A 23,558-nucleotide genomic window follows, 5' to 3' on the forward strand; every position below is an offset into this window, starting at 1 on the left:
CAGCTTCAAACTTGGGAATTAACTACGAATTGGCTTTTCGAGCAGTTGCAAGCCAGCAGATGGGAGCCTGCATATCTGAGCATGGAGCTGAGGACAGCAGAGATACTTGCTGTCCTGGTGCTCCTTTCTGGCCTTACGGCCGAAATCTTATCAGATTAGAAATTTACAGGGGTTGTATATCTCACTCAAATGGAACAAGAATGGGCATGTCAGTCTGGAAAGGGGATTAACACCTAGCATGTGGCGCAAGGCACGATGCCAGGAGGCTTAACTGAGGAAGCCATAAAAACATAAAAAAAAAAAAGGAAGAAGAAAAGAGAGAAAATTAAATTGTAATAATGAAGATTAGTGCTAACCAAGAATATCTGTGATGCAGTGAAGATTGCAGTGAAAGAAATTATGATATTAGCCATCACCCACGTGGAATAGAGTCGCTTGACAGTGTGTGTTTTGACAGTGTGTGTTGCTCATTCATACCACATGAGTAGACTACAAGTAACACACCTGACAGGTCCAAAAGTCTCTGGTTCAGCTGGTAGCCCCCAGTGGCAAATATACAGGATGTACCTCAATACAAAGCATCAGACTCAAAGGATAAACCAATTTTCCAGTGGCAACTGGATCACTGCTATTGCTACCTCAGTGCTGCATGCAACAATTCTATTTAATCAAAATAAAATTTTTCATTTGTAGTCCTACAGAAATACAAATCATGTTTCACTAAGCATTTGCAAATAGCGATGAATTAAGTAAAACAAATTCATTACCTTCTACATCGGGGTCTCCAAATGGATTCAATTCTGCTGCATCAGGATCACCAAAAGGGTTTGTGCTGGAGTTGGCCAGGTCTTGCTCCCCTTCATCCAGAAAATTAAGCTTATTGATAAGCTCTACAAACAAGTTAGAAAATTGTTTTAATATAGATACAAACTGTTCATCTAATGTATTTGAAGCTCAAAAAGCTCCTTGTCAACAGTTCCTTGAAACACTGCACCAGGGTATGGCACGAACTGCACGACTAAATTAACACACTCCAGTAGGTACACCAACAAAGGGAAAAAAAAAGTGAAATGAATGAAATATCTATTTGCTGATCAGGATATTATGTAACAGAAATAACTACTAAGAAAGTATTTTATTTTCTTCATTAAATAAATGTTGCAGAACATCTAACAAGCTAAATACAGTTATTTTGGTTCTACGAATACATGTTAACTATCGGCAGGAAATTTTAAATTTTTGGATGTAACATGAACATAAAAGCAGAGAGGGGACATTTTGTCACGTTGGAGAGGTCAGGTATTACTGACTATAAAACTAATGTTTTAGGCTTAGGGTCTAGTGCGGGTTTTTTACTTTTTTTTTTTTTTAATTTTTTTTCTTTCTTGTTCATTATCAGATGACAACGGAGCTGTAGCGGAGACAGGCTCTTTCTCTATCATGTTGTTACCTGTTGGATGCACTACAAATTACTGAGAGTCATGCTGGGTGGAAGCACAGAGATAAAACTGACAGCTGAATACAGGCAGGAGTCAAAAGGTAATGGGTCACAGTAAATACAATCAGAAACAGAAAGAAAGGATGAAAGCTCATAGACCTTCAGAGGAACTGGCTGATTTAGCTGAAGGCATATTTGCTCGCTTTATGCAGTCATCTTGATCTTCATCTAAGCTGCTCAGAGCATTCAACTGGTTTACAATTTCTGTAAATAGAAGCCAGTCAAGACAAACGTAAGGCAAGGGCATTTAATGAAACAGAAGTGGAACACTGTTACTAGAGAGAGAGAGAGCGAAGGAGAGAGGGCAAAAGAGAAGACACTTAGAGTTAATTAAAAGAAGAGATTTAGAACGAGTCCTCACAATTATATAACTACAGCAAAGTACCTGTGTAGGTGCTTCAGTGATAATTTAACGTGAAACCCAGTTAACAGACATAAACAAAACCTAGATTTTTGGTGTCAGCAACAGTAATTAGTTTTATGAGGACAAGTATGCACATCAGTTCAAAACTTAGATCCATGTACTAGATATAATTTAAAGACTTTTCCTACTTGTGAAGAAAACCTGTATATTAAAACATTGTCAATCAACACAAAACAGGCCCAGAAAATTTACATCCCTCCCAAACTCTTAAGGCTACAGAAAACTAATATATACAACATACATTTTAAATATTTATTTATACACATACACTGATTATTTAACATTTACAATTAGTCACCATTAAATTCTGATCTATGACAAGTTGAATTTATCTAAGTAGTTCTAAAATATATGATCAGTATTTTGCTATGAGAATGTAAACTGAATATATGGATGTTGGTTGAATTTTCACTGTCATGCTATGTAAGTAACACCTTACTGTTTGGCAAAATCCTATTTCACCTTCTATCCATAGTAGAGAGGTCTGAATTGCCATGAACTAGTAATTTTTAAAACATATTAAAGTTTAATTATAACCAAGCTGTTGATGCCTCCACAATTCTGGAAGGAAAGAAAAAAAAAACCAACTAGGTCTTAGTGGCTTAAGGCCCAAGGGGAAAAATTCCTCTCTGCTAGCCCCTAATGCAGTCCCATCCTCAGCATCTGACAAATGCAGCTTCTGTAGTAATGGGGACTGAGCCTGAGGCATGTCTGAGAGACATCAAGCACAGGTTTCTGTGGAGAGGGGACACCAGTACTCATCCTTCCAGCTGACAAACAGGCTGGAGAAACCTGTGCAGAAGAGATGATCCTGCTTGTTGAATATCACTGCCCCACTAAGAGTCTTTTCCATCTCCTGTTTTTTCCCAATGAAATAAAGGGATGATGTCTTTGGGTGTCACCAGTGAAGTCAAAGCTATGTAGACAACTTTACTGCACACTTCTCATGCCAGTCATTCTTGTATTTCCTTTACATTTCAATTTCTTGTGTACACAAAAAGTTACTTCTTAGTACCACTTTTAGTTCGCTGTTGTTTTAAACTTTTTCTCATCTGGCTTTTGTTTGAGAAAGCAAAAGTTCATCTTTATTTGCTGAACTAGTTTCAGGGAGCAAAATATCAAACTGAGGTAAAAATTGAGTAGTATCACAACTGTCCCAACTCGTGTTGGTGCCCACAGCCACCCAGAACTTCCTGGCTGAGGGGCCTTTTTCATGCTTTTTCATAGTTGGCACTGACACCATTCCTAATTTCATGCCTTCACGGACAGCACAAAGAACCTAAAGCCCAAAGCAGTCCAGAACCTGAAAATATTTCCATCATATGGTCAAAAATTTCCTTGCCAAATTCAAACTGCTTTACAAAGATATGCCAATATGCAAATTACCAAGAAAAATTATCTACTCTGCCAATACCTATTGGACCTACTATATGCTGACAGTGACAAACCATCAGCATAATTCCTCTGTAACACACCTTCTAACTGTTCCTGACCTTAAAGCACAAATCTACTTACATGTGATTACACTTCTATCTGTCTACATAGAGTTAATTCAACCATCCTCAGTGCCTTATTTTTAGCTCCGACAAACAAGACTCTGATCCTAAAAAATAACACCAAAACTGCCCCAAAACTTAGCTTTCTCAGTATAAAACCATATATACACCTTAGAGATCTGAACAGTACAATACTACCTTCTGGGAATTTTTAGGACTCAAGATAGACAATGGAAAATACCTTCCTGTACTCAAATAAAACAGAGCTGACCTCATAAAACAGTAGTACTAACGAATTACTAGTTTAAAACAGGCTGAGATGCTGACATGATTTACAATCTATTATGACAGCATGTGAAAAAAAACCCCAAAACAATTACAATTCAGTTTTTATTGTCAGAAAATAACAAATTAAGTTCAGAGCTTTAAAAAGAGGGAGTTCTTTGATGTGGTCTGAATCACCTGGTCCTATCTGCCAACCTAAACACCCATATGCACTACAATGTTTCTCATTACAATATTAAATGGTTTATGTAATATTTTGGAGTATGGAAATGGTAGGTTGGAGATTTATATCCCATATTATCTTTTATAAATCTCATTATCTACAAACATACATTAGCTTGTTCTACAAGTATGTCACATAAATCACTGGTTTGGATTTTGGTTTTTTTTTCATTCTTCTCTTTCTTTTTTTTTTTTTTTTAAAGCAGCTTGGTGATCCTGACAAAAAAGAGTAAATGTATCAGAAGTTTACTTCAGAGGGATGGTTTTGCAAATTGCAAGAAAGGGTTACACATATTGCTGTCCAGAAGCCTGCTCTTGAAACATGCTGGGATTCAGATTCCTGTAATAGGTAGCACATGGGCATGTTGCTGATTCCATGTGGTGCCTCAGGACAGTCACTGTGCTCCTGGGCAGATGGAGCAGCAGGCAACTATTAACTTCAGCACGAGGTTCTAAGTAGCAATTAAAACATTAAGAGAAGCAACATATTTATTACTACCCTGTTTGTGAGTTATGAGGCACATTTCTTCAGGTATGTTGGGATGCCTTGTCTTCAACTGAAGACTAAGGACAGATAATTCTGGGAGGTTTAAATCCATCTATATTAACAGTGTAGAAACAAAATATTTGAAACTAAATTCATGGTGACAAACACAATTTTCAGCTTCACAGAAAGCAGAACAGTCAGGTGGATATACCGCTTTTACACATGAAAAATTTAAACACGAACGACTGGGAAGGAAGAGGAGAAAAGCCTGAGATGGAGGGGAATTTCTTTAAATTAACATAGTACTTAAAAAACTACTTTCAGTCTGATCTTAAGGTCAGTTGAAGTGGCAACAGCTCCCATGTTGACCACACCAAATTCCACAGTGCTTTTAAGGTCAGTCAGAATTGCACCACCTATTTCACAGCTGAAGAAAACAGGAGCACAGATACCTACTCAAAGTTGAGCAACACATCAAGGAAGAGAAGCAGCATTTCCTAACTCGCCTGCACCATCTAGAGCCCCATACAGCAGATTTCCCTTGTTCTCCTAGCAGTGGATATAAATGTCCACCTGTAACACTGTAACTTTGGGCCCAATAAAAAAAAAAAAAACACAAACAAAAACAACAAAACTTTTGCACACTGCTAGAAGGAACAGTGTCTGCGATAAAAGATTTGCAGCACCTCTTGCAGCTGTGCCTTGACAACGACAACTTTTAAGTCATCAAGTCATCCATCGCTTCTGTGAGAAAACCTTGAGCCAAAGGTAGGAGAACAATCCCTTCTGCTTTGCTACTTGAACTTAACTTTTTCAAAGCTCAGTTGCCAACGTTAACCATGCAATGCTGCCATGGTTCCTGTGAAGTGGTATAGCCATTTTACAGTTGGGAAAACAGGCGCACCGAGGTGAGGGATTTGCCGCAGGGAACTCTGAGTCAGTGAAGCATTCCGGCTCCTTGTTGCCAACAACCAACACAGCAGCAGAGGAGAAAACGTTGGTAGCAGCAAGCTTTCAAAAGGGTTATGTAACTTCCTCAATTAACTTTATGGCATTGTGTGAACACTATTTTTGAAAGAAATTTTAGAAAGAGTACTTCGCTACATCGGCTTTGTTACATTTCCTTCTAAATTTTTCTTACAAATTTCTACATTTTCTTCTATATTTCCTCCTGTTTTTCTACAATGATTCCTACCTCTTTCTCTCTTGGTTCCTCAGCTCTTCTCCCTGTGCATTATTAGTTTTCCCACAATGATTCCTACCTCTTTCTCTCTTGGTTCCTCAGCTCTTCTCCCTGTGCATTATTAGTTTTCCCCATTCATTACATTTATTACAGAAGTCATTCTAACTGCCTATGAAATCAATCTCAAACACATGTTGAAATAGATACTTTACAGTTTATTTATTAACGTTTACTTACTGCCCTATGTTTTATGTTCTCCCATTTGCTTGGGAAACTACGTGCACTCATTCCCCTTCAACATCCTTCACCTTGTCTAAGGTGGGAAAACGCAACTCAGCTACTGTAGCCAACATAAGAAGAAAAATCCAAGGCTGACATTTCCCTCCTCAGGTTTCCTTAATGATTCATCTACAAAAAAAACAACCCAACCCTCCTATCTTGAATCATTGGAAAACAGTATCAGAACAGGCTGAGCAATGTGCAGAAAAAGTGTATTTCAGAAGTATTTCAAGTAGGTATTGTACTGTTTGCTTAGAACAGATAATTTTGGCCTTTGCAACAACAGATGGAAAAGCTGAAATGACTCCAAAACAACTTGAGTGAGGACACTGTGTTGCACATCAGACAGCTCCTCCTTCCCCATCTACCTCCAGGGATGTTCACTCCATAGCCAAAGGATAGTGGACTAGTCTAAACTTATTGCTTGTTCAGGAGTCATTTGTTGGCAAAATCAATAACATTGAGAAACAAGATCTGATGCTTTTCAGCTGCTGTTCTTCTGCATATGGGTCTTCTGTAGCAGTCCTCAGTGCAGTATCCAGGCAGATCTAAATAAAACTCTTGTGCACAGTAGTTTCTATAGACTTTACATTGCCTCTCCTTTATTTGCCCTTCTCTGATTATCCCATGGGGCCTGATGAACATGTCAGGTTTTGTTTGGTATTCTGATCTGAAATATTCTGGTTACACTGGGAAAGGAGTCAACTCTGCAGGATAATTTCAGTGCGACCAGACTGGTATATCACTGCTCCCTGACCAAGAGTACATTATCTTGGTCTCTCAAATATTTCCTTCTGGACTTTCCAATCTGTTCTGTGCCAGACACATAGAGCATAAGTAAAGATTTGGTCAGGGTACAAATGTTTAATTGAATATGTAAAGCATAGAGAAAACATATTTGCATCCTTTCACAACACTAAATGTAACTAAGTAATAACTGCTTCAGGCTGAACCTTTTGATTGCAACGAAAGCTCAAAAAGAAGTGATGAAAGCAATGTTTCATAATGCCAAACCAATGTTCCTCTGAATTTTCAAGAACAGATTTGACAATTCACTTCTCTGCTCGGGCTACTCTTCCCCATCTTAGAGAAGGATCCCTTTATTTCTGATATTTTTAAAAAGCACTGGAAGTTATGAAGTCTGGCACCAGAAGTTAATTTTCTTTTCCTGATCTTTACACTAAGAGCTCCTACAGAACTCACCTGGAGCAGTACTACATACTGATCTCTACCAACAATTTAACACCATCTCATCCTGATCTGACTTGCATCGATTAGTTCAGCTATCCTGGACACACTAAGCATTTGCATCAGCAATTCAAATGTGGTTACACTATCTCACTTCAAACAACCTTATTTTCAAATTCCATTCAAGTCCTTTAACAGACTCTCAATTTCATTTCCATGAGACACCCCCCCCCCAAAAGGCAGAAGTCTGCTGCCTGGAATTGCCATGTTATTGAGCAGAACCTCAGCATCTGTCCATGGCACAACTCATTTCGCAGTTATTCTCATAAACTGTGTTCATTATTTCACTCGAGCCTATCCCTCTTGTCTTCTCACTCACTGACCCTTTTCCTCCGCTTTTTCTATTCCTCTGTTCACACTGGTTCTTTGCTTCCCTAAAATACTACCTACTTAGTGCATTCTCTTCCAAAACCAGCACACACATACAGAAATCAATCTTAAATTCACAAATATTAAACTTTGTTGAGTTATGGATGGGTTCCTCTTCAATCAAGCTACCCTAAATTTTGTTTTGTTTGGTAGGGTTTTTTTTAAAGTTAAACACAAATAAGGATAAAACTCATGGAAAACAGCTTACAATTAGCAAAGGAAACTATAATTTACCATGCCTGTGGCAAAACCAACCTGTAATTTTTGCAGCCTTTTCCTCTTGATTCACTCTGTTTTCTTCATCTTCTTCATTGTCTTCCTCAAAATCATCTAGATTACCAATATCAGCTTGTTTCATACTCATCAAACTAGCCAGGCTTTGCATGTCTTCATCCCTAAATAACAAATTTCATACCAGGCATTAAAATGCAGCCTGTTAATACCACATCTGATACTACCACATTATTAAAAATTCTGTAAATATTTTGATGTTTTCTTCAGGGAGGTCTATGATCTCAGATCTGATCTTGAATACAGTGAAATAACAAAATGAACACACTCATGTATATTAATTTCTGAAGAGAAAGTTTTCTATTAACACATTTCTAAAGGCTAAAAATAATACTGCCTTGCATTAAGAGTCAATTCAATGTCTGCTTCCTAAAATTTTAAAAGAGCCCAGATAGGCTGATAAATGCTTCTCTGGTCTGCTTTGGTTAAAGGGAAAATGCTTGCCCAGACCTACTGTCCATATGTTGCATGCAATACCTATCACTACATTCATTTATAACTCCTGATGCTGTTATAGAAATTAAAATTCCTTTACTAAATATCTGAAATCATCAACAAGACAAAAAAACCATTAGTAGGACAGTGTCTATTTACACATACTGGAAACCAGTGCTTTCACAAATAACAGCTTTTTCAGGTCTCTGGTTCAGGGCACTGAAAGTATGAAAGCACTGTTGGTAACTTACAATCTACCTGACTTACAATCTTCAGCCTGAAATGTACCAATTCCAATGGGAAAAGCTGCATGTGAGCTTAAATGGATCAGCTTTTACACATTATGGCCTCAAAACCCACTAAGAGCCTAGTATAGCTATTCACTGTATAGTTCACGGATGCTGGTTGTTCAAAAAAAGAGGCTATCAGATACTGATTTGTTCCATTCTCATTTTCAGCTGCATTTTAACCATGTTAAATCACAAGCTAAATACTTCAAAGCATCATCCTTATATGATATGTCAAGATGTGCTTCACAACAGGTTAATCAGTGAAGGGAAACAGTAATAGTAATTAATAGTAATTAATGCATCTGTGGCTTTCAAAGCATGCAGACAAAAAGCCTTTTAGTGTCCAAATGTAAGTTTTAACAAGGCAGCCTGGAAAGCTGCTTATGCAACATTTCTGAGGTATGGTATTGCAGTAGGCAATGTCTACAAGATGCATTCAGAACACTGAAAGCTGGAAGTAAACTGTTACTCTTTTGGGGGGAAAAAGAAATTTGAAAAGAGGTAGAACTACTAGAGCAGTAGTTTCCCCATCTACCTCTTTTTGTACTGCCATTCTCACACTGCCATATTCTAGAGACTAAAAGGAAAAAGGATGGGTGACAAACAATCCGTTCTCCATGCACATGAAGTTGTCAACATTTGACATCTGGAATCTGACAGAAATTGCAGGAGAGGTTACAGGATCTGCAAAATCAATCCGTAACCTCTGCCCTTCAAAAGCCATTGAAATAAGGGACAGAACCAAGTGAGCAATTCAAGGGAGTGGTAATCAGTGCACAAGTGATTTGTCTCTGAAGAACACAAGACTGAAATCAGAGTAAGAAACGACTTCTACCCAGTCAAGGAACTAAGTACGGCAGGAATGATAAGTATGCTGAAGGATTCTCTCAAATTCTGCCATCTATATAGAAAGACCTCTTTATCCAAAGAATTCTTTGAAAAGTAACACAAAGCACTTTGAAAAGTAACACAAAAACACCCAACCAACAAACAACAACTTACGTGGCTTTTCCTTCCCTCAGGAAAATACAAGATAACGAGAACTGGAGTGTGGCAGATACCACCTTCTTAGACAAAGGCTTGAATTTTAACCTGACATCTGTCTGTGTAGGCATGGGGCTGGCATATTGCTTCATGTTGATGCTGCTGGTGGCAAGTGCTTTTCTACGTCCAGAAGGAGATTCCTGAAAGCAAAAGAAAAACAAAACTAATGTAAAAGGTCTGTTACACTAAAACCTGCATGTGCACAAAACAAAAAATACACTTATTAAACCTGTCATTCTTTTTTTCAAGTACACAGGCAGTGGACATTGCTATGGCCCTGTCTAGAGACAGAAAACCATTTCTTAAAATAGGTCAGCCACTGATGGTGGTGCATCTTTCTTAATGCAATTGAAAAAAAAAAAAAAAGGTTGTTCATTATGGGTAGTGGTCTTCCATATGCGATCCTATGTCTTTAATGACTTGAGGCTGAAGTAGCATCCACAGCACACATCCTTTTAAACTAGTGGAAATATATTTCATTTTCTTCTCACAGCAAACTGGAGTAGTTTTGTCCAAACTAGGATAGTTCTGGATTACGACTTCCAGCCTATGGAAGTCATGGGTTTCAACCACGCATATATTTCTTTACGCAGTGGTATGAGCTCATCTAGATTGTGTTCAATGCTTAAATGTAACACCTGAATATTTGTCAAAGCAGTGGTACTTCTCATTAGTGTTGTGCATGCACTATAAAGAGTGACAGGTTTCTGAAATTAAATTTGACAGATCTTCCAAAAATACTGCTAAAAATTTTGCAAGGAAAAAACAAAGGGCAAGAAAAGAGGAAAATAATAGCCAAAGTTTTCTTTGAAAAGCCTGAGTTGTATTTCAGTATAAAAGTGTTGCCCACGGTTTAACAATTCAAACAAATTAATCTAAAATACATCTAAGAATCTACTCTCCTGTTCCATCTAATAACGGCAGCAAAAGAACGATTATATGCAATAAAAGCTCCAGTAACAAAAAATAAAACAAAAAAGCCCTGCTGTTAACTCTTTTGAAAAACATTCTCACAATAAGACTACATTTTACTGCAGTTGACAATTTGTGTTGAATAAAGAATACTAATTCAATCAAAACATTCAAGCATCCTTTTTGAAAGTACTTGACATTTCCGCCCAGTAGAATAAGTCAGAATGTAATATGTCATCCCCAAAGAATACCTTGTTTAAAAAACTAGCCTTATCTGACAGATTATGCACAGCAATATTATACAGAACTATTAGTGCATGTAGATACCTTATGAATGAATTTCAAAAATGCATCAAACACTTGAGAAGGATTTAGGCCCTCTCAGAAGAAATACTTAAGAATATGCAAATACTCTCAAGCTGAATCAAGTTGAACAGATGCGACTCTCACAAACAATACAAGTGCTCCTTCCCCAGCTGCAGCTGCCAATCAAAGAGCAAGATTAAGGTCCAAGGTTCTGACAACGTGTAAAATGGAAAGTACGATCAGGGAGTTCCAATGATTACACAGGTCTAGGCAACAATAATCTGTTATTGTATCATACCTTCAGAATAACCAGCATCACAGCTCGTTATACCCAAGGCAAGGTTTATTGCAGCGCCCGTTCAGAGGGCAATGTGAGGGACACGGAGTTTCTTTTGGGCATGTTCTCCAGGTCAAGGCATATAAACAGTCTGTATCTTAACAGCAACTTGTTTCATAAAGCTAAATTTTCAATATTCATACTGTTGTGTAAAAATGGCGGTCAAGGTGAATACAAAGTTTGCCTAAACCTCCTCTAGTTTTATTTTTTTCAAATGTATCTTTAAAGAAAGCTGACACATATGATGTGGTGTGCAAGTACTTATGCAACCGGTATGGTAAAAACTACTTATCCACACTGGTGCACATGTTCTTCTGCCAAACAGAACAGGAGCAACCAGAAATTAAGAAGTAACTTGGAGCCCAAGGGGGCAATGGGTACAAGTTGCACCAGGAGGTTTCATCTTTATGTAAGACCAACATTTTTCACAGCAAGAACAATCAATCACTGAACCAATCATCTCAGGGACATGGCAGAGTCCCCATTGTAGAAGGTTTTCAAGATTTAACTAGACAGGGTGCTAGATAATCTCATGTAGTCTCCCTGTCCCATAAAAGGTTAGACCAGATGATCTCTCTGGGTCCCTTCCAAGCTGAGCTGTTCTACAGTTGCATGATTCTAACTTGAATGTACCTGTACCTGCAGCCAGGCCGAAGGAAAACATTCCACTGCTGGGCTATAATGATTAGGAAACATTTGTCACACTTTGGACTCGAGTCTCCTTTGAATCCACTGGGATGAGCTTATGCATAAATACCATTTATACCCTAGCTGGTTTTAAAACCTGTATTACAGTATCACATTTCTTCTTTTTGAAATTATAGTTAGTAATATTAACTCAATTGCATGGAAAGACTCTTCATTTGTTCCTTATTCCAAAATTATATAATTAGGTTTTCCTTAAAAAGTTACTTTTTTTTTTTTTTCAAAGGGGAGTCCTCACTCCCTTTCATCAATTAAAATACCCCCAAAAATATCAAGTATGTGTACACCTAAGAAGATCTTAGACAATAAATTTTACAAGATCTTGGGTAGTTGATGTTGTTAGTAAGATGTTGATCTTACTAAGATCAACAGATCTTAGACAGAACAAAACATAAACATGGCTACTTGCTTCCAGCCTTCCAGACGAATCGCTGCTCAGCCACACCATGCCTGTATTCTGAAGTACCCTTCTCACTTTGACTATAAAAATCACTTTTCAGCAGCTGGGAACACCCCAATTCAACAAAGGTCTAGATTTACTTCCTTGTGTAACTATCAATGCCTTTTCAGTGCTGGCTCACCTGTTACACACAGCCTACCTTACAGCAGCAACACACAGACCTCCCACAGGGTCCCGTGGGGGGAGCACTGTAGGGGACACAAATACACTTTGGTGACTCCAAATAAACAGGTGTATTTGGGGGCAGAGCTACTTTCACTTGTTACAAACACATCATCATCTTGTCTGGTAACTCAGATGTCACCATGTCTTTATCAAAGTGATCTTATTAAAAAAGTCAAAGCAAACAAGACAAGACAATCCAAATTCCAGTTCAATGGGGATTCTGAAGTGAAGAAAAAGAACACGGCATTAAGCTTGCAAGCATCCAAAAGCTGGACACAGATATATTTTGGAATAACATCAAATTACATTTTCACTCGGTATCTACTTATTGTATTAATGATCATCTTATCCTTTGCAGCTTTGGATTATCTGGATCAGAGAATGCATAAGAGACACGAATCAGGAAGAGGTAAAGTTCTCCCAGTGAAGATGATCTTCAGCAATTCATTATGAAACCTTCTGGAGTTATCTGGTGTAGAGGAAAAGGGACACAAGAGTGAAGGTAGCGGTGTGCCAGTGCAAAGGGAAGAAGTCAGCCATGTGCAAGAAGATCTTCCTACCACTACATATCCTGACATGCTGTAAAGAATAAGATACACTTGGCAATCGAGTTCAGTTTTCCTAAGAAACGAATCTATTACATATTTTTGTGGGACACTGACAGCGGTTGGCTTTTCAGGTTCCAATTGCCTATAAAAATCCAAATTTGTAAGTTAATCATATGAAAAAAACCCCAAACCTCCAAACCCCCAAAATCCAAACAAAAATAGACAGTCCCTGACCTTTCAAGTTTTATTTTGCTTCACGTGCAAGTTTAAGTACGTACTCCTACTCTCCCAGAAACTGAAGTTAGAAGTGTTGCAATGTTTTCTCCTTTTAAGCTTTACAGGTTTGGCCCTATGTGGTTTTAGCTACATAAGCAGAGGAGGGAAAACTTCTTTTTGCCCCTGAAAAGAATATTCTCAAGGTGTTTAGGTCCATGACTGATTTCACAATGGATTGTGCTTTCTACTCTGACACACAACCAACTTCTAAAAAATTGTCTTTAAATGTCAGAACACGCTAATAGCCACTTCTTACAAAGACTGTAACATTTTCCTCAAAAAAACCTACATGCTTTGTATAATACAATGAATTACCCCAAAACCAAAGAGAAATGTTCTTGCAGAAGAATAAATAATTCTTAAATTAGCAGAGACAATATATTCCAAGAGAAACACCTATTACAGGAGTAGACAGAAACAGCTCAGCCATAGGCTGGAATTAGTTATTCCAAAGAGAAGCACACTTTGGTAAGATACTGAATAAATAACAGCCATTTAATAGTAAAAGTCTGATCTGGTATTACTTGTGTCTCATATGAACATGTAGAGTTTTGTGGATGGTAAAGCAGGAATCCCAAGGCAAATATTTTAATTGCTCAACTTTTCTGCTTTTGACTATATAATCAGAGTTTAAAATGTGTAAGGCTCAGTTATGCCTCCAGGTATTTTACATCCATGTGACTGCCAGAGTTGCCACATCCCATTTTGTTAAAGGTGCAAGAAAAAGTCAATTTTGAAGTCACAAGAGGGAAACAATCCAATGTAATAATACGGAGAGGTGACAAAATAAAGCACAACTATAAAGGTGGAGCTCATTCTCTAAGAAAACAGCAATTTGGAAACTCTTTACTTTTTAAGAAAGGCAATGCATTATGCAAATAAAATCAACTACGATATCTGAAAGTAACAGAAAGACAGAAGATAATATACAATGCCAGTAAAATACAAACACCTCGATGTTACTTCCAGCTCAAACATCCTACTGAGACTGAGAATGGGCAGTGTTGGGTTCATATGAGAATATGTGGAATACTGGTTAACAACCTTTTTTTTCTTGTTTCTTGTTTGTTACTGTATAGTTCTGGCAAGAGAAGCAGCATACCAGAAGAAAAAAGAAAAAGTGCCATTCTTTTAGAAATCATCAATAAATGATTAAAAAAATAACTACTTAGCAGAAACTATGGCAGCCTATCTCCTTGCACAATAGAATAATGGCTGTGCTGGGGCAATGAAAGGCTCTGAGACACCTGCATATTATTTACAAAGTACACTATTCACAAAAGTGATCATTGTAATTTACTTAAGAGGAATAAAACCCACACATAAACACACAGCAATACTTCTCCATGATACTCTCCTATGTTTGGGAATTTCTGCTTTTCTCTCACAAGCAGCTTCACTCCCTTGACAGACTCCTCCTCCTACTCCCGTAGTCCCTGAAATCTCTCAAATATACACCATATTTTGGGTGAAATAACCCTGTCTGGGAACTACACCAAGTTGTATCAGCTGTTCCCAGCTGGCAAAACAGCAGGATGAGGCGTGTGGCTGGGTCTGCACTATACCCACTGGGTGGTTGATACTTGTGCATCCTGATACTTTAGGAAACCTAGCAAATTATTAATATCTGGAATAATAATAAGAGCTCAAAGCCAGTAAAACAAAAATTAATATAAAAAATAGAAAGACTTCCCAATACCCTGGAGTACTTTGATTTCTGAATTCAGACAAAGAAATATGTAGAGCAAGCAGTACTAAGTAAGTCAATAACAGTTTTGCATTCCTTTTTTTGTACAGAAGAATATTTTTGTAATAATGAATCCGGGTAGTTCCCAATTTCTAAGCATGCTGTTTGTGTTTGTACAGACTTAAAAAACATTGTCATCTCAGATACCAACAGAGGTGCAATTCACTGGCACCATTAGGGAGACAAAATTAAGTCAATCAGAAGCCACACAGCTGAGAGTAGCCAGGGCCAGACTCAGATGAGCTCCCACTGCAGAGGAGCACCTGGCACTCAGCTCTGCTAAAGCCTGGAGACCTACAGACATACACAGACACAGACTGCAAACAGGGCTTCAAATAGCTATGGATGGTTTTTCATGGAACAATCCCCAACACTACCCCTCTCCAGCATTTTAAATTACTTCCACAAACCCTCAAATGAGCATCACATTACAAATTTTGGGTCTAGAGAAGGAAAAATTACCATTGGCCAAACTGCAGTCAGTTCAAATGAAGCCAATGAAGCTGCATTTACTGTCACAGCTACAGGACCAGACCCACTTACCACACAAATTTTTCGATAAGGCAACCACACATTATTCTCTGCCACAACACTCCTGACTCTGAGCAGTGTCAGACATCCCAAAAATGACTATACAGTAAGTGTCACCATTCCATACATATCTGCCCAGCATAAAGGAACCATATAGCCTGATCTCCTTCTAAAATGAGAACAATGTGAGGCAATGCCATGTACCACGAGCCTTTTCTAGGAATCATCCCCATCTCTCCCTACTAAAGCAGTCCTTTCACAGCAAACAGGACTAAAATACTCTGACTAAGGAATTAGGACCAGAGAGCCTGTACCACAGCTATAAAACAAACAGCCTGCTTTTACTCAGAAGACGATGATCACAGATGACAAACACATCACACTATTAAACAGTGCCCAACTCTGTTTTGAATGAAGCAAGTCAAATGAAAGGTCTGAATCCAGACTCTTAATTTAAAGGAGAAATGAATAATGCTGTAATGCAAATTTCATGCAGCCTTCTTTCCTTAAAACATATTTTTAATGATCCTGTGTCCTGTACTTACCAACTGCCTGGCAAGTCTTCAGCAAGGTTAATATAAGAGGTGCAAATAAGTAAGAGACAGCTTTGTATTTTCTGTTAAACTGCCTTCGAGCTTCTAGAGTTACACAGAATCAAAACAATGCCTTGGTTTTGTTCATGGGGTATATTTCTCTGGGTTATTTGGGCTGGGGAAGAGTCCCTCCACAGAAATCAGCAGGATGCATTTTACCTCTGCACACCTAAACTCAGCTTGCCTCTACAGACCTGCAACCCTGCTGAGCTGCAGCCTGTAACCCCCAAGGCTCCAGTGCCCTCCCTTCCATACACATATACCAAGAAAAACAGGAAAATATTTCCATCCAGCAGAAATTAGATCAAAAAGTACTGCAGTTCTTAATTATTTAGATACTAAAAGATCCCTCTTTAATAGAAATATATTAAGTAATTTGCAAGCACTGTACAAACATTATCTAAAAACACGTAACTAGGGAAGACAAGGAGTTTTGTAATTGGATATTGTTATTTTATCAAAAAGAACAATGGGGTTTGACTGTCTTTCTTGCAGAAAAGGAAAATGTACAGTGTAATATTTTTAGGGGCTGCCTTTTCACCTTTTATAAAAGCAAATGATAAAAAGCTCACAAAGACATGCAGATTTTAAGGAGGAGCACTCTGCTGCAAACTTGGGCAGAAAATAATTGACAAAGCAGTTTTTCTAGCTGTAAAAACCCATTGAGAGGAACAATGGATTTCACTCTCCCTTTTGCTTCAGAATTAAGTGGAGACCATTTTGGAGGAAAGCTGTCCTCTGACACAATCCCCACCACCCCTACAGCCCCCACACGCTGCTGGAGGGGGGCCCGGAAGGTTCTCCCTCTCCCGGCGCAGGATCCAGCCCGGGGCTGAGCTGCACGTGCCATCTTGCTTAGATGAAAAGATCACTGCTTCACTGGCAGAGCAAAATGGATCACTACAGAATTTAATTTGGGAGAGTATACAGCAATTAAATGCTAAAATAGACAAGCTACAGGGAGCTCTCTCAACTGGAGAGAGTAAATTAGAAACTATGTCAGTTAAAATAATTTAGACAGGCAGATGGGAGATTTGGAGGACCGAATGAAGGCAGCACGACCTCGGCTGAAAACTTGTCTAAAAGCAAATAATGGTTCAAGGTATCCAGAACATTATTAGGAACTATGATGCATTTGAATGGAGAATTTAATGTTTAAAAAATTCTGCACATACCAGAAAGGTTGGAGCCCTAGACATGAGGGTTGGGAAAGAAACAAAACACTTTTAAAAGTTGAAGCAGCTACATTATTTACAGAAATATATATAAATATAAATACACCCTCCGTCCTTGTCAGAACCGAAGTCCTTGTTTCAAACCATTTAGCATACTGGTCATATCTCAGGTTTAGGCTAAAAGGCTACTTCAAAAATGCCAATGTGATGGTTTTAATAGCACATCTATATTGATGAATCGTAATACTGGAAGCACCACACATTGTTTCTTACTTAACACAGGCAGAGATGATAATTTTGGTAAGCAAAGAGAAAACACAACATGCTACTACAGCTACTGTCTTCTTATAGCCCCATGAGATTTCACTAGCACCCCAAGAGTCTGAGGTATGTAGTGAAAGGTTCTTTCTGACCAAAATCATACCTGTGGGTGTGCTCAACCAACCTACTGTGGGTAACAACAAACCATTCATCTTCACAGGCTAATCCTCTGCATTCACGGACTCTGGAAATCTCCAAGGATTAACATCAGATAGGAAGTTTAGAAAGTGAAATGATACCTCATACACTGAGGTAATTCATCTACACTATGCAAAATAACACCAAGAAAATTTGGAGGTCCTGTTTCTCCAGCAAAAAGCTTCTTAGACAACTACCAGACAGATGGCAAATTATGAGCATGGTTAAAATTTTAGTTGGGCAATTTATTAATAGACCATGTATATGAGACAGGTATCCCCTTCTAAAGTAGGCTTGCTGCTTATGAAAGACAACAAAGAAAAATTTATAGGTGAGCTGGATAATTTTAATAAATAGCAGATAACTGCTGAACCCTGAAATACTGTACCTTGCAGAGGACATGGTAACTGCTTTATGTGTCCTTTTATATAACCTTAATTGCTTTCTCCTTTAGACTGTTTAATAATGTAGGAACAACTGAACATTCTCCCACAGAAGGATAGAGGAGATTGATAACTGATTTGAGAAACATTTGTTTTAGTATTTGTAGCTTTTTTGTTCTTTCAGATCATTTTCTCTAGAGATGCTGTGCAAGTTTCTCTTCTTCTATAATGACAGGTTTAAATTTACCGTTAGATGCCTTTGATCACCTGCTAAACTCAGTCGGTCCTTATGTTTTATGCAAACACTATTGTAGCTTTGTGAAGTACGTGAATTCTTGCTTGTGTTTGCAGAGCTACAGCTTGTGCTGTAGCACTCAGGAACCATGGAATGCCTGACTATCCTGCTTCCCTTAGCAGCAAAAGAAAAAGTACATCTTTTCCTGGAAAGTCTAGATCCCAACGTGCTGAGCTCATGGACACCCTAATAGTTCTGCTTCCCTTTCACAGCCATTCACACTCTCCTGTTGGGATCACTACTTGGTAGGGACTGTCTGTTCCTTTCCTGTCCCCAAACGCTTCAGCAGTCAGTTGTGTGACCATCTCCCCAGGCCTGTTAAGGTTCAGGGTACAGCTGTGTGCAAGTCTGTGTGTGCTACAACATAGTAACCATTAGTAAACAAAAGCTTTTGAGATTAAATAATTTTTAGGTAACAAAGGCTATATAAGAGTAACTCCTTCTGTAACTCCCGTACAGAATTTTTATTTTGCCAGGGATCTGGGCCACAAGCTCATGGAAGCTCAGCTGAAGCTGGCAGAGAGACTTGTTATTACCAACTGGCTGTTTACATCCTCAAACCTTTCCTCTCAAAGGAGCAGATTTAAAGAAGTCTGGGCTTGAGCTACTGCTGACACATGGCAGGTGAGGCAGGCTGTTGGGAAAAGCACTGCATGCAGGGCTGGCAGTTTGGCAGCAAATAACAGTCCTTCATTTCCTGTGAGCTGTGTGTGCTGGGCTGGATCCCTCACAGCGTGCCGCCTGCCTCCGAGAGCAGCTCCCATGCTCTGCTTCAGCTGAGGTACTTCCACACAGCATTCCCCCTGGGCTGGACTCATTTTCTCCCTGATTTTGAAGGGTTTGTTGTATAACTGCATGGTATTTCTGTAGTCAGCCTCAAAACAAAGTAGAAATGCAGATAATTTACCTAATGTTGGAGAAGAAGAAATAGCAGATGATAAAGGTAGTTCCTAAACTTTCAACTGAAACTGGAGTAAGAAACACTTTATATATGTGACCTCCTCTTTCCAGGGGGAGGACAGAGGAGCTGACTTGATAACCATGACTTTATTTACTGCTCAGCAGCTCGTAACTCCACATTTTTTCATGTATTGCCTAAAGGGACTCACTCTGGTTTTTGTTTTAAAATACTAGGCAATACTTGTCATAATTCTATATTAAAGCTCACCTACCAGTGTCTGGCACTTCAGATCTACTTTGCCTGACAGGAAGCCTCCATTTTTATAATCCACTCTACTGCTCACCTGCTGTATGCAGAAGTATCCCATGAATGGTGTACTGGACCTTCAAATAGCTACACAAAGATGTCCAGTTAGTGTCCCCTAACAGAAGACAGTCTTTAGAGAAAAAACAAATGTGGGGTTTTTTTGTTAAAGAGGGTAAACTAGTTACTTATTTATTGTTGGTTTCAGATGTGAAAAACCCTTCTGTTGTTTTGAGCTTCTTTTCTCTTTCCATTCTAGGCTCTAAATTTTCTTACTCTGTCTTGGTGTCTCTTCAAGACAAATATCCAGACTCTTCGACGTTAAAAAGGTGGATTTGAAATAATACCTCAAGCTCAGCAGTGAATATTTAATCTGAGTTCAATATAATACTGAGAATAGCTGTTGAAAGATCCATAGTTCTGTAGATCAGGCCATGTCTACTTACAAGCCTTGTCCTGAGGAAACAAATGCCATGCAGGAAGACACACATGATACAGACCCCAGAATTAACTCTTGATTGTTTAAACAAACTTGCAAATGTAAACACATTATTCAGCTTCTTTGTAATCTCCAACAAGGAAGCAAGTTTGAGGTAAAACTCACTGAAGAAGAAACAAAGTGAAAAGATTAACTGATCCAACAACCTTACATACTTCCATTCTTCTTTCCAGAGAAAGATTAATTATTTAGCATAGATAAAACCTGTTAAAATGGGATTTGTAAAATACCAGTGTGTCATCAACCAGTTGTTATTATCTGAGCATAACTTCCTAGAGTGAAGGCACAACCTTAAACGACAAAATTTGCAAGGCTACGACAGAGAAAACCTTGTAACAGTGTCAAGGGAACATATTATGACTCTTATGTTATATTGTTTCTGTACTGAAAGTTGGACCTTAACTGCAAAAGCCCAGAACAAATGGCTGAATGGTCTATAATGCCTGATGTGCTAAACAGCGATGCTCACACTCCAAACATTCTCCTTGGCAGAACCAGAGTCTCCAGGTCAAATTATTGATCACACTGGAAATATCTTATGTTTAAGCTAAAAGGTCACTTCAAAAAAGACAGCATGATGTTTTTCAAAGTGAACATCTCAGTAATATTATTGGAGCATTATTAAATTCATGACCGTGCTTTTTTTTTTTTCTCTTGCTTGCAGCTTCACTTTAGGCATGAACCAAAACCACTAAAACACGTAACAAGAGGATACAACACAGTTGGAGAAATCCCTCAAACTACAGAGAAATTACTGGACCTGCTGGTGCTGTTCCCTCTCCCTGTATTTCCCACTGCCACCAACGGGACACACTGAAAGGCCACCACTATTCTCAGCCTTGTGGCTGTGACACCGATCACAACATTCACTCCGGGAGAGTTGGCTTTCCAAGGAAGTGTCTTCACACCAACAGGCAGTTCTCTTGCCCGTGCAACTTCATTACTATTTCTTCTATCCAAACCTGCAGCTCACTATCAGGGGCAAACCCCCAGTTTTGAGACCACTTCAATACGCAAGTCTCCTCCCAGCTGTTGGAGCAGTGTGGTTGGTAGGTGAGGATTCCCGTGTGCAGCACACTCCTCTACAAAGCAAAGGAAGGAGGGAAAATATGGGATCTGTGGATGTCACCAATGTCATACCGCTGACAGGTGGTTTGAGTCTGACGTATGTGGGAAGGAGCAGGGGGCAAAGGGTGGGTACATAACCAGGGTAAAGGGAGGCAGCTGAAAATTCAGATCTGTGTGCAGCTAGAACAGGGGCATGCTCACACATGTCAGACATCTCAGCTGTCACACCCTGTGCACACAACAGCGAGAATGGTGTATGGTGCAGGTGCAGTTATTTATTTTTATGTAAATATATATATAAACAACATGATATACATTTTAACAGCAAGGATAAACATAAAGCGTTCCAAAACGTGTTTCTGCAATAAACATAAAACCTCAAGTTTTTAAAAGCCCATCCATCCCTCCAAATTTGTTTAAATCAGGCAAATAGCTAAATGGATTTCTTCTAACTTTGTACTTAAAGTAAAATTCACCTCAAGGCTGACAAGCATAAAAAATTTCAGTCAAATGGATGATTTTTTTTTTTGTTAAAGCTGCAATAGCCTGAAAACAGGGGCTTGTAATGAAGCTGCCCCATCAACCATAACCACACTGTCACTAGAGCAACACAATCATACTGCCTGTGCAAAGAAGCAATGCATTTAACATTTTCTTCACTGTGTATTATCTATTAGCTGAGTTTGTCAGAGAGATATGTGGCAGTTCCTTGCAATACTTATGAATATATGCCAAGGCATACAAGAATCAATCTATGTCTGCTTCAGTACAGGTTATATTATATTATATTTTAGCAAACAACTTAAAAATCTGCCCTTCTTTTATCTGAGGTTTCTGTTAAATGCTGTAACTATCAAGAAATAGAAATAGTTCCAGGCAAACATCTCAGATCTTCCCATTGCTATTCTCTATTACTAATGCACATTACATGTTCAATTCTCCCTTGCTGCTTCTATGAAAAAAGGTCTTGTCAAAAACAGATTTCATTTTTTCTGTGTATGCACAAATTAGTTATGGATGATTAACAAAGCATTCATTCTTTTATTTGCTTTGGCTGAGACTTGATCTGTGTTACATTCATGTGAGGGAAGCACTCAATTTTACGTTGATTAAATATGAAACACTGCACTGTTGATAAAAAGAGTTGTATTCAGGGCTGCATATTATACTGACAAAAGATGCATGTTCTTGGGCTAATAGTTTCTTAAACAAGTTTTTCCAGATTTTTAATTGCAAAAAACTTGATACAGCTCTTTTTTTCCTTCTCAACAAGTACTGGGCAGTGAGAGCTTAATGTCCCAAAGCAATCCGGTACAGTCTTAACAAACAACAATAATTATTGCATATTGAATATATAAAAAGGAATTTTCAAATTCTGCTCCACAATTTCATTTCTTTAAGCATTACCTGCATTACAAAACTTTTACCAAAAAAAGACTGCAAAATTAAGTAGGGGAGACAACAAATCATTACTACAAAATTTGTCTTCTATTACATGAAAAAATGCAACGAAAATAAAGAGGTATTTGAGAAGTCTTATGGAAACCTGTAGCCATTTGTCACTGAGAACTTAGCCCTGATCTGCTTTTACTGCCTCCAGCTATCACAGGATAACGTGTGTAAATGCTCATCTCTAAGGCCCATAGATCCCCCATGTCCATTAAACACAGTGATATAGAGACACCAAAGATGCACTTCGGTTAAGGAAGGTATTTAGGTGCAAGCCTAACTTCAAGCACACGATCTACTTGTAATTAAATCAAGTTAAAGAAAGCCATATGATTAAGCACCTTGTTAAATTTGGGAACAAATTACTAGCCCTTATAAACCAGGAGATTCTATCTCGGGGTTTACAGCACATGAAAACAAACCCATGCATACAGACACATGCACGTGTGCAGAGCATTGTGCAAACTTTTGCAAGAGGGGATTTATTTTTAGTGTAACTATACAGAGTAAGTGCAGCTTTTACTCAGGTTAGGAGGAGGTCTGGCCACACTTTTGTTCTTTTCTAAACTTCTAATAATAATCCGTGGTTTTATAAAACATTTCCTAATGTCCCTATGTCATAAGTTTATTCAGTATCTTTCTTAAACATCACCAAGATGAAAGCATGAACTTAGAATTTTCATTTCACTGCCAAGGAGAGAGAGTCCTACCATAATAGGAGGATAGAAACAGGTCAGAGCAAGGGAAACTTGATGCAAGTTGGGTTTAGAAAGGATGGCTAGTTCGCCACATACAAGAAGGTGATTTCTTGGGGTTTCCCTGAAATTCCACAGCGTTGGATGAGAGGACAGCAGGGGAGGAGAGATGGAAATCTTGTTTTGATCAAAAAGGGCCA

The 23,558-nt window shown here is 38.5% G+C and overlaps 1 protein-coding gene across 11 annotated transcripts in view; it reads right to left on the reverse strand.

Moving 5' to 3' along the window:
* The window catches only part of EHBP1 (EH domain binding protein 1), a 215,805-nt gene that overhangs the window by 115,043 nt on the left and 77,204 nt on the right, over positions 1–23,558 (reverse strand). For 8 of the 11 annotated variants that reach the window (XM_029964392.1, XM_029964391.1, XM_029964390.1 and 5 more), the window contains exons 6-9: positions 9,510–9,691; positions 7,747–7,886; positions 1,598–1,702; positions 768–890 (exon numbers count right to left, since the gene is read on the reverse strand). In XM_029964392.1, coding sequence (XP_029820252.1) covers positions 768–890; positions 1,598–1,702; positions 7,747–7,886; positions 9,510–9,691 — 550 coding nt within the window. The remainder of the gene's footprint in view (positions 1–767; positions 891–1,597; positions 1,703–7,746; positions 7,887–9,509; positions 9,692–23,558) is intronic. The other 3 variants (XM_029964393.1, XM_029964388.1, XM_029964387.1) reach the window with 1 other exon arrangement.

Source organism: Manacus vitellinus, unplaced genomic scaffold (genome assembly GCF_001715985.3).
Source record: "Manacus vitellinus isolate BGI_N305 unplaced genomic scaffold, ASM171598v3 scaffold_70_pilon, whole genome shotgun sequence".
Classification (NCBI taxonomy): domain Eukaryota; kingdom Metazoa; phylum Chordata; class Aves; order Passeriformes; family Pipridae; genus Manacus; species Manacus vitellinus.